General features: G+C 40.7%; 1 protein-coding gene across 3 annotated transcripts; it reads right to left on the bottom strand.

The window, feature by feature from the left end:
* Positions 1-352: 352 nt before the first annotated feature.
* RBM12B (RNA binding motif protein 12B) lies at positions 353-9,561 on the bottom strand. 3 transcript variants are annotated; one of them, XM_060128543.1, is made up of 3 exons: positions 9,433-9,559; positions 5,577-5,624; positions 353-4,995 (listed from the first exon to the last, which is right to left on the bottom strand). In XM_060128543.1, exon 3 carries the CDS (start codon positions 4,965-4,967, stop codon positions 2,031-2,033), a length of 2,937 nt encoding a protein of 978 aa, XP_059984526.1. In that variant the 5' UTR covers positions 4,968-4,995; positions 5,577-5,624; positions 9,433-9,559; the 3' UTR covers positions 353-2,030. The 3 variants fall into 3 exon arrangements, 2 of the variants coding, with proteins under 2 accessions (XP_059984526.1, XP_059984525.1); XM_060128542.1 differs by lacking the exon at positions 5,577-5,624 and having other exon boundaries at positions 9,433-9,547; XR_009536564.1 differs by lacking the exons at positions 353-4,995; positions 5,577-5,624 and adding an exon at positions 8,526-8,977 and having other exon boundaries at positions 9,433-9,561.
* Positions 9,562-12,382: the final 2,821 nt, after the last annotated feature.

The following is a 12,382-nucleotide window of genomic DNA, read 5'->3' on the forward strand; positions in this document are numbered from 1 at the left end:
TGGCGCAGTGGTTGGGAGTCCGCCTGCCGATGCAGGGGACAGGGGTTCGCGCCCCGGTCCGGGAGGATCCCACATGCCGCGGAGCGGCTGGGCCCGTGAGCCATGGCCGCTGAGCCTGAGCGTCCGGAGCCTGTGCTCCGCAACGGAAGAGGCCACAACAGTGAGAGGCCCGCGTACTGCAAAAAAAAAAACAAAAAAAACGCAGAAACTTCGGTTGGTTTTTCTTAGACTTCTTTAAATCACTAAAGATTAATCCAAAATACTTATAGCACTAACTGGCTAAATACTGACAAAGTATTCTACTTCTGCCATACCCTATTATTAAATGACTAAACTACTGATATAAATTCAAACTTTATTCTTATTTGCTCACTGTGGGAAATATTTAAATCACAGAATTGAGGAAAATTAACCTTGTTTTATGTAAACTATAAAAGGCCAACCAAAGTCAAATCATGTTTCATAAGATGAACAATTTTAAATTAGAAGCCAATACATAATGTTTGTCTCCCAGAGAAACCCTGGAAGTTTTAGTTACTTTGTCTTTTATTAACAATGTTTGGGCATACTAATTTTATCTTTTCTTAATGCTATTTTTAAAGCAAAAATGGAGGTAAGAAAATATCCTTTACTCTTGAAAATATTTTTAGCATGGTCTTACTAAAATTAAAAACAGCATTTAACAAAGTTAGCAGGCAAAAGTATTAAGAGCATGAACTGGAGTGTGTAGTCTGTCTGGGTTGAAACTGGCTCCATGATTTACTAGCTATGACTTTAGGCAAGTAACTTAAACTCTCTGAATTTCATTATCTCATTTGTGAAATAGCGCTAAATACTCTTAAGCTTCTTAGGGAATAATTAAGATTGACATTATGCATGTAAAGTACTTATACTGCCTAGCACACAGTAAGTGCCCAATGTAAGCATTAACATTATGATGGTATAGAAAATCAAATCCAGTATTTGCAAAATGTCTCAATGTCAAATATCAAAGAAGTCAAAATTCAATCTCACAAAAGTCTTGTTATATTTAGTCACTGAGTCTTTGGATAAAAAGTTTTGAAATTAAGAGATGAGAACCTAATTTGAAAAATACAATTTATATGAATCATCAGTAAATTCTTCCTAGAAACACAAACTATGTCCATTTATCAGATTCTTACCAGCATAAGCCTGAAAGTCCCCTTGTACCTATAATAACTTTTTTATTTTTTTGTCTTTAAGTATTTTGAGTAAATCTTATCAGTTTGGTTGATGAGATGTTGGAAGAAACCACAGAACTATACACAGCACTAATACACTATTATTACAGAATGTTTGGTCTCTCCTGTCATAAATATTACCTTATACAGCTGTTGGAAACCTTCACAAAAGAAGCTATAATATTTTTTTCTCTTTATACAAATACAATTAGTTGGTTTATTCAGTTGCAATTTTTTTATTTTTATAAAATTTTGAAAGTTATGATCATCGAAGTTTTAAGAATTTCCTAAGCTTTTTACATAAGTAAATTTCAAGTTCACAGTCTGTCAATTTTGAACTATTTATGATTAAGGGGAGGCTTAACAGTAATATCTCAGACAAGGAAGAGGGCATTAATTCTGCAGGCAGTTAGCAATGAAAATGCTAACCCTGAACAATCAGTCACTGACCATTTCCTTATACAGTTTGAGTAAAAAGATGTAGACTACAGAATGGAAACAAAAGTGAATATAAAACTTATCTTCCCCAAATACAGTTCTACTATACAAGTCTTGACGTTTACCCATGACATCAACAAAAATTAATGCACTCAGGGAATTAGTTCTCTCCCCCACTGGTCAAAAAAAAGGCATATATATTTTTAAGTTAGAAAAAGTGAACGGCAATTTGCAAGCAAAAGAAAACCAGATTCACATTCTATTTACATTTGTTCTATTCACAGGTCAAAATTAAAATGTTTCTTTTCATTAGTTAAAAGTAAACACTTAAAAAATGCATTTTACTGCATCAATACTGTGGGGAGGTAATTCTGAACTTAGAAATGCTCTCTAGAGCAAAATTAACTTAACTTTGCGGGGGCCAACTGGCCTATCATTCAGATCTTTAATAGCAGCCATAGCTTCATTGTAGTTTATCATGGCAACAATGGCTTCCCCTGTAGGTAATCCTTGCTCGTTATACTGTATTGAAACTGAATCAGGTATGATTCTGTAACCATGGAAAAAGTCTAGAATTTCATTAACATTAGCTTTAAATGGAAGATTCATTATCTTAATGGGTGTTACTCTACCTGAATTACAATTTAATTTTGGATCAGGCATAAATCTCCCCTCAGGAAAACTTCCCATATTACGCTTTCCAAAATCAAACTTGCCACCTTCTGGGCGACCAAAATTCACAAAAGGGCGATGACTTCTAAAATCATCAGGGGGGCTCCTAAACTCCTCACCAGGAAGTCTAAAACTGTCAGTAAGTCTAGGGTCCTCCTCTGGAGCTTCCCTGAGGTCTTCCTCCGGGAGCCGCCTGAAGTCCTCATCGGAAGGGCTTCTAAAATCTTCCTCCTGGGGATTCCTGAAGTCCTCATCAGGAGGGTGCCTAAAGTCTTCATCTGGAGGACCCCTGAAATCTTCATCCAGTGAGTGCCTAAAATCTTCCTCTCGGGGGCGTCTGAAATGCTCCTGGGATGGCCGCCTGAAATGTTCCTGCGGCGGCCGTCTGAAATGCTCCTGGGGTGGCCGTCTGAAATGCTCTGGGGGCGGCCGCCGGAAATGCTCCTGAGGTGGCCGACGGAAGTGCTCCGGGGGCGGCCTCCGGAAATGCTCCGGGGGTGGCCGCCGGAAGTGTTCCGCAGGTGGCCGCCTGAAGTCCTTCTCAGGAGAACGCCGGAAATCCTCCTCAGGAGACCGCCTGAAGTCCTCCTCGTGGGGCCGCCTGAAGTCCTCCTCGGGAGGTCGCCGGAAGTCTTCCTCAGGTGGCCGCCTCCATTCCCCCGGCGGAAGCCGTCTGAAGTCCTCCTCAGGAGGCCGTCTCCAATCCTCCTCAGGTGGCCTCCTGAAGTCTCCCTGGGGGGGCCGCCTCCAGTCCTCCTCAGGGGGTCTCCTGAAGTCTTCCTTGGGAGGCCGCCTGAAATCCTCCTCAGGTGGCCGCCTCCAGTCCTCCTCCCGAGAGTGCCTGAAATCCTCCTCCGGAGAGTGTCTGAAGTCCTCTTCCCAAGAGCGCCTGAAGTCCTCCTCAGGAGGCCGCCTGAAGTGTTCCTCCCGAAGGTGCCTGAAGTCTTCAGGGGAGTGCCTGAAATCCTCTGGGGAATGCCTAAAGTCTTCTGGAGGGCGCCTTTCAGGAGGTCGGAAATCCCCCTGGGGATGCTTGAAATTGTCCAGTTGCCTCAAGTCCTCCTGCTGATGCCTAAAGTTTTCAGAAGGGCCAACCGAGTATAATGGTAGATCATTTGAGTCAAATGAATGGGAATGATCATCTCTGTCACATGACTGTGAATGGTCATGCATTCTCTCACTGGACATTGAAGAAAAATTTACACCAAACTCCCGCATTTGTACCTCAGATATGAGCCTTAACAATACCTCTGTCCCCAAGAATCTTCGTCGGTTTAAACGTTCAGCTTTCATGGCCTGTTCTTCTGATCTGAATTTCACCAATGCTTCTCCTAGACCAACTCCTTTGTCATCATAAAGCAAGTAAATGTCATCCTCAGCAAGAGAAAAGTCTGCAAAGAACTTCTGCACTTCAACTTTTGTAACATCAAATGGAAAATTTCTTATATATATGCACAGTTTCTGGCCAGAATAGCCTTCTTGAGAGTATTTTTGTGAAACGTGTCCAAGCCTCTCTTTCTCTGTTGACGCTGGTCTTTTCTTTTCATAACAGTCAATGAACTTCAGCATCTGTTTTCTAGAAACTGGATCAATATGAACTGGACGATACTGTAAAACAGTCTTATGTAAACCCAGAGCAGTGTTATAGTCTTTCAGAGTCTTGAACATCACAAAGGCATATCTTGTTCTTCTTTCATCCTTATATAAAAACCTAATCTGTTCATTAGTCAGATCAGTATCTCTAAAGAAATTTCTTAAATCTCTTTTGTTAATACTTAGGGACAGATTTTTTAAGTGAACATAAAATCCAAGAGGAGAACGAGAACGTGTTCTTCGGGGAGATTTTGAATGAGATCGTTTCCAAAAATGTCTATCATTAATTCCTCTTGGTGGAGAATGTTCTTCAGTCCTCATAGAAATGTCACCCTCCTTAACTGCATTACCTCCAAATTCAATCCACTGTTGTTCCGAGCCTTGCATTACTTCAATAAATCTTGAACCCATAAAACTTCTATGACATTTAAGACCTCCTGAAGCATCGATACATGAAGCAAATTTTACTATGGCATCACCATTATTTCGGCCATCATGATGCTTTAAGAAAATTACTCCATCCACACACAAACCAGAGAAAAAGACACGTACATCATCTTCGTTTACTAAGTAAGGCAAGCCTCGTAGAAACAAGTAAGGATTCTCTGCCTTCAATGGCCGTGTCTTTCTTGGCCTTAAATCACCTTGTCCTGTACCATTAGTATGAAACCCAGCATCTTGATTAATCGGAGAGCCATATCCAGAATTACTTGCTTCTTCTTTAATAGCCTCAACAAAATTAGATAAGCTGCCAACCCCTGGTGCCCCAGATCCTGGTCTCTCTCTTCCCATGCGATCAGTTCTTTTCATTTCTATAGTCTTCTGCATTTCTGCCTTACTACTAAGAAAAAGCTCTACAGATGAATCCTTGATAAACCCTCCTGAACGACTTATGGCACGTCTTGCATCTTCATCTGTTGCAAAGATAATAAAAGCCTCCCCAACTTCCCCTCCAATTATATGCACTCCTCCATCAGGAATAGTCAATCCCGTGAAGAAGTGACGAATATCCACAGGCCCCGCAATAAAAGGAAGCCCCAGTAAACGGATGACTACAGCCATGCTGAGCTCAAACCACAGCAATAATGACCTGCAGACAGAAAGGTACACATAATAGCAAGTCTTATTTTTGAAGTACCTAATCCCAAACTAAGCTTAATAGTTACTTGGTTCCTACCTTCTTCAGCATTTATAAATGAAAATAAGACATGAGTTCACAAAGATATTGACTGTATCTAATTCTTAAAAAGAAAAAAAGGAATAAACTTTCTCCCAACTAAACATACAAATAAACCAGCTACTTTGAAGAAACATTTCCTATCACCTATCCTATACAGTATGAGCATCAAAAATATCACATCTTCTTTGTAAGTTTGCCAAGTGCTACTTCACAACAAGACCAAACTATTTTCAGACATATCTTCTACTGAAACATGGGAGAGAGAGCTTTGGTGATTAAAGAATTTTACCAACCACAACGAATTTTACATACTTAGAAAAGGCATCTATGGTCAGTATATAATTGCTGCTCATGATAATAAACTGCTTACCACTAGTGCACCACTGACCAGACATAAAGTACAGAAGCCATATGTACCTAGATGTACTATTCTACTTTGCATTTTTTTTTGTCAAGCTTCTGTGAAACACCTTAAGCTCTGGATATCTTACCTTTTTTTTATTTCTTGGAGACCTGTTAATTCTGTAAAAGCAACTTAACTGTGGAAAGAAAATGAAATATAATTAATCCTTTGACCCTGCAATTGATCTTAAACAACGCCAGATTAGGATATTCACTTCAGAATTACCTATTAAAAGTGAAGCAATATAAGAAGCACAACTAAGGGCATTACGAAATGGTTATCTTTGTTCCAAGGGGAAATTAATCATCCTTCAGCAAAAAGAAGGTACAGATTCCAAGTAGACATCGGCAAATTATTTAGAAGCAAAAAACCTGAAAATTTAACAATCGGTCCTTGATTGGAAGTGACATGAGGAAAAAGGTGATGGACATGTTATATATTTTGATTGGCGTGTTGGTTATATGGTTGTATAAATTTAACAAGGCTAAATGAATTCTATCCTTAAGGTCTGTGCATTTCACTGTATATGAATTTTATATCCACTTTAAAAAAAAAAACTGTTCTATAAGTAAAATGACAATTTAACACCCAAAATTCCCAAAACACCTTCTATTCATTTCCACCCATGAAAAGACCAACATCTAATTCATTATGTCCAACTCTCCTGCAAATCTCCTCCCTTTCAAAACATAAGACCAAATCAAATTAATAAATGATACAATGAACACTAATGTTTCAAATTCAAAAACCAATTTTTAAAGCAATAAATCCAAGACCAATGGCTACCATTTGGACACAATTTTACGTTCTACATATACACCTCACATTTCTAAACATGGAACCAAATTTCCTGATTCCACTATAAATAAGACAAATAATAAAATATCCCTAAAATCTAAAATCTCAATTACTACTACTCTTATACTCAACTATTGCTACTCTTTATCTTAAACTCCTAAAACACTAGTAAAATTCATCTTAAGCCAGAAAGAAAACATTCAGATAAACACAGAATGTTATGATGCTAATGTTTATTCCATTTCAAACAACTATCCTGCATTCTACCGAGGAAACCCAAATGAAAATGTAGAAAGGTAAGAATATATTAGTTTGGGGCTTCCCTGGTGGCGCAGTGGTTGAGAGTCCGCCTGCCGATGCAGGGCACACGGGTTCGTGCCCCGGTCCGGGAGGATCCCACATGCCACGGAGCGGCTGGGCCCGTGAGCCATGGCCGCTGAGCCTGCGCGTCTGGAGCCTGTGCTCCGCAACGGGAGAGGCCACAAGAGTGAGAGGACCCCATACCGCAAAAAAAAAAGAATATATTAGTTTGGAATGTTTGGGGATATCAGTATTAACAACTGAAAAATCTGAATTTAATATTCCTTAAGGAAATTATATCTAATACTTTCAGATGTACCCAAACAAAATAGTCTTAACCAAGTAAGTTTTTAAGACCGGCTAAATTAATGATTATAAGTTTATGTTTTTAGTGTGCAAATAAAGGTTGTTTTAATTCAGTACTTACACCTAAGTACCACTCATCCACAAAAGTGGTGTCTGAAAACATGTTCTTTGAGGTCTGCAAGGCTTATTTTCCTTTGAAAAATGTCCATAGATTACTTTTTAAACTACAAGCTAAACTAACAAGGATAGCAAGAAATTAACTGGCACATTTTACACATCTAAATTATCAATGCCAAACTGATATTAAAAATATTAATGAGTTTTACTATAAAATATTTGCATGGTATGTGGGGGAGGGGCAGAGGACATATGGGAAATCTTTCTACCTTCCACTAAATATTACTGTGAAACTAAAAAACCGTTCTAAAAAAGTCTATTAGAAAATATCTGCACTGTCTCCCCAACCCCACCCCCACCCACCCCCACCCCCCGCCAAAAAACGTGTATAAGCTTAGTTTCTTCAACAAACCAACATCCACACCAACATTTTAACAAAATCTACAAATGGCTTCTGGAATAGTTGTCCACATTACTGTTCCAAGACTTCTTCCTATGCAAAATGACTTAGCTCCTTTTTCGCTTTTAAAATATTTTAGAAAGCAGTGTAATAAACATCATTTTGTCCCTCCTAAACTTTCTTAAAAATTCAAAAAGGAACAGAAATATATCTACAGAAAAAGCTGAGAACATTTCACGGAGTAATTAATGCCAAATACAAAAAATGTCTCATAGAGGCTTCCCTGGTGGCGCAGTGGTTGAGAGTCTGCCTGCCGATGCAGGGGACGCGGGTTCGTGCCCCGGTCCGGGAGTATCCCACATGCCTCGGAGCGGCTAGGCCCGTGAGCCATGGACGCTGAGCCTGCGCGCCCGGAGCCTGTGCTCTGCAACGAGAGAGGCCACAACAGTGAGAGGCCCACGTACCACAAAAAAAAAAAAAAAAAAGGCTTATAATTTATCCTCCCTAATTTGTAAACAATATTCTAAGTAGTTCCACGAGTACAAATTCGTGAATTTTAGTTCAAGTAGAATATATAAAATGTTTCTTCTAATTTGCCACAAATATAACTACTGCTTAAACTTTTCTGCCCTTGACATAGAAAGGTAATGTACCATTTATCCCTCTAAAAAACACACCTAGGAGACCACCTATAAGAAACCAGCTCTGAAAATGAGCATCTTTCCTGTGGTTCCCATGTTATTTCCTTAAGCAAATTCCCCAGAAATTCTATTCTTAGAACATTACAGAAAAAAGGAAAACACAAAAATACCCTAAAATACTCTACACTTAAAATTTTTCTACTTACGAATGCAACAAAAGTATTTTTGTGGCTGTGTTGGTTTAAAGACAGTGATCTGTTAGAACTTCTAACCTATGAAAAGAAGGAAGTGGGTCCTTAAGAGCTCATTTAAGGGCAAGTCGCTGAAATTAATAAGCTCATTTTAAATAATTTTGCTAATTTTATCCAACGATTCATCCCACTTAATCATCATTATCACAAAAAAAAAACCCACGAAATATGCATCTTTTCATCAAGACTGAAAGGGAAAAGGGAGGAAGGCTAAATTTAAATGGTATTATTTCAGATCCATTTATTTTAACTAGAGAATAGCAAGTCATTTTCCAGACATGGTGAGGGGGAGAACACTGCCACTATTTCTTAAAACCTAAAGTTAGGATGAAGCACATTTGAAGCACAAACGCAAGAGTTTCCCCTGCAGAAAATAATCTACCCCAGTCCACAATGATTCTTTATGACGATCTGCCTTTTATCCTTCTATAATGTAGATGGTTAAAATAAAAAACTAAAGGCATGACGACACAGAGCCAAGTCCCCAGTAGGAACCGTAAATGAAGATGAATCCACACGGCACAGGAATTCCCATAACATCCATCATCCTCAAACGGATCATCCGAAGGCATTGCTTCTATAGCCCAAAGCCTTTGTCCATACTCCCAGGGGTCAGAGCTTCCTTCTTTCGCACCAGGCCAAAGTTGCTACGTGGGATCCGATGCTGTAGCCAGACCTTCAGCCAAAAATCAGCCTTCATATTAACCTGGACCGCCCAACCTCCGTGCCTTTCCGTTACACCGTCCCAAGGGCAAACACATTCCGCCCTAACTCGCCAAAGCGTGAACTGTCCCCAAATCTAACTGAAACACTTTAGCTCCCCTCAAGCCTAATGAGCCAGGCCTTCAGCGCTTTTCTGCCACCGCTGACTACGATGACATAGCAAAGAAAAAAAATACCTATGCAATCCTTCGAGATCTTCACTCTCAAGCAGACTGGCAAGTGCACACACACCACCACATGGACGGGGGAGTCGGTATTTAGCAAGGAAAGAGGGTGCCCTAACGACAGACGCTACGCTAGTTCCTTGCGCGGCCCCGCCTTTCCCTGTGCTTCCGTCCCGGCCGCCAACCCCTCCCAGCCCCCGGCGCCCCAGGGGTAACTGCTTCGCACTTGGCAATAAACACACACCGCTGCTGCCGAGTCGGAACCACAAGGCTGGGGGCGGGGTGCAATCCTCGTCGCAGCAGCCTCCCCAAAACAGGCAGACCCCTGAGTGAGCCTAGAAGAAGATGGCGCCCACTCTCCCCTCTGCTCCGGACAAACGGACGCACAGTTTGTCTGCCCATGCGCTCTCCAGGCGTAACCCACCACCCCGGCGCCCCAGCCACGTTTGCGCACGCGCCCAGACGCTCACCTACTTCCCGTCGTCCAGGGAAGGGAGGTGGCTCCCACAAGCGCGATCGCTCGCCGTGGAGTTGCTGAGCTCCTGCGCATGCTCGGATTCCAACCAAGCCGGGAACCTGAACAAGGAACAGGAGAGAGCTTCTGAGACAAAGTTCGGGGTTAACCCGTTGCTGCGGTGAGAGGCTTCAGTAAATAACAGCCGAAGTACACTGGACAAACGTTCGTGATTCCCAGGAGTTAAGAAAAGAGACGCAAAAGCGGAGAAAATTTTACGATTTCATCTTTTCAGCGCTGCAGTTATGTGTTCTAAGCATCTAACGAAAGCCTCTTTGTAAATACTTTTAAAAGACCAGAAAAATGTTAGTGTTGCTGCCTTAGATGTTACAGGTACAATGCCAACACCCAAGGGGCTTAATAAGTGCATGCATATTCAACTTTAGAGACATTTATGAAGTCTGTTAATGTCTTTATACAGTTCTTCCTACCTTTGGGTTTTTGGAAACAGAACACATAAAGCCAACTTTGCAAATTGGGAAGCGAAAAGCACAGTTACAGGCAAGTTCTGTGGTGCCTGCTTTGTAAGAACTGGTGAACAACCTTGTGTTTTATTTTATTATTTGCAAGTAACAAAGGAGCCCACCACATTTTATAATTACAGGATACATTTATGGGTGGATTCAAAGCTCACTAAGAAGCTATTACTTTAAAGCATTGTTACATATGAGAGAAAAAATGAGTTTTCAATATCTCTCTCACTGCAAAATACCCATTCTCTTTGAGAAAGAAGAGGTAGTTTAACAAGTGAATAAAAGGTGATTCTCTGAGTGAGCCACCATTTACTCACTTGGGCAAATTACTTAGCCTCCCTATGCCTCAGTTTCCTCATCTGTAAAATGGGGATAATATTAATACCTGCCTCTTAAGGTTGCCAGAAATGTTGAATGAGCAAATATATGTAAATATCTGAGACTACATAAGTATTAGTGACTTGTTTCAAATGTCAAGGTGACCCCATAGACAAGCAGAAGATGTCATCTCAGGGAGCTAGGCTCAATGACTAGGCAGCATTTACCTTGATTATTTCCAGAACTCCAGGGTTTGGACCTAGCCTAGCAAGCTCAAGAACCTGAACTTAAAAACTAACATCTTTTGAGAGTTTATTATGTGCCAGCCCCTGTGTATTATCTCATTTCATTCTTACAACTACTTTTAGAGGTAGGTACTATTATTTTTCCTATTTTACAAATAAGAGAAACTAAGGCATAAAGGATTGCGTAGCTTGCCCCAGGTTACAGAGATAGTATTAACCAGGAATTGAACCCTAGTGGTTTGCTTCCAGAGAACACTGCTCTGAATTATACAGGGAGAGTATGCTATCTTCTGAGGCAGACTCCATGTAAACAAGCACACAGAAACAATGCTCCAAAATGTCAATATTGTCAATATTAATTCACAAGAAGAAACACTAGTAAAGTGAAACTGAGATCAACTCAGGCTGACCAGCACTTTACTGGCTGTAAACACTATATGAAGTCAAATGATGAGAGGATTGTTTGCTAAGCATGAAAATAGAGCATGAGTTATCTAATGTCAAAAACTGTTTTTCAGTTAAGGGTACCTAAGAAACCCATCTAACCCATCTTATCAAAAATACAGCTGTCATTTAATGAGCACTTACTATAAGGCTCATCTGAACAAGTGTGCTTAGATCAGACTCCTTCCCTTGGAAAGGCTTAGACAGATATTGCCAGCTGCCCTTGTTTTTCGAAGATGACCATCCCCCTTCTATTCACATAGATTTTCTCCAAACAGAACAATATAGTGAATGGCTGTTTTTTTCTTGTCTGCCTTCTGCCTTTCTCTGATGACTACACCATTACAATCAAAAGAAGAAAATTCCAGTCCAGGTAATTGAGTTTACCTATATGGTATTCTGGCTATTGAACAGTTTCTTGAGCCTTTAGTGTGTCAACATGAAAACGTAATCATTTTAGAAAACAGAAAGAAAGTTTCTGGAACAGCAAAACAGAAGACTGTACCCTGAAACATGGTAACCACACGGAGCCATGACCATTCTTTGGCTCTGCCTGGGCAATTAGTCAACTTTACTAGGCATGTTACCACGACTACAGCACTACTTACCTTCCTGCATGATTTTGCTATCACAGTTTTCAGCTGTCCTTCCTAGGTCTTCAACATCTGCAAGAACAGCCTTTCATCACTTGGTCTCAGAGTTCCTCCATCTTCTAAACTCCAAGGACCCTCTTGCAAACCCTGACTTCCATTCAATTCAACTGGGATTTATTGAGCATGGACTGTGTGTCCAGAACCTTGCTAAGGCTCCTGACAGACAAAGCTGAAGAAATCACCGTCCTCTTTCCTCAAGAAGCTCATACTGTAGCAGAAGAGACAAGCCCACATGTGCAGCCAGTCATCACATACAGGAGGACATGTAGAGCATAGGGATTAAGACCGTGGGCTCTTGGATCAGCCAGATTCAAGTATAAATCCCAGCTCTTCCACTTCGTGACTATGGACAAATTCCTTACCCTTAAACTTCTCCATTTGTAGAGGAAGTTAACAGTACCCACCATGCAGGGCCATTATGAGGACTAAGTGAAATAATGCTTGTAAAGCATTTACAACAGTCCCTAAGACACAGTAAACTCCATTACAGTTGTCCCTCGGTATCCTCAGGGGATTAGTTCCAGGACCCCTTCAGATACCAAAATAC

The sequence above is a fragment of the Lagenorhynchus albirostris genome, chromosome 17, assembly GCF_949774975.1.
Source record: "Lagenorhynchus albirostris chromosome 17, mLagAlb1.1, whole genome shotgun sequence".
NCBI classification, from domain to species: Eukaryota; Metazoa; Chordata; class Mammalia; order Artiodactyla; family Delphinidae; genus Lagenorhynchus; species Lagenorhynchus albirostris.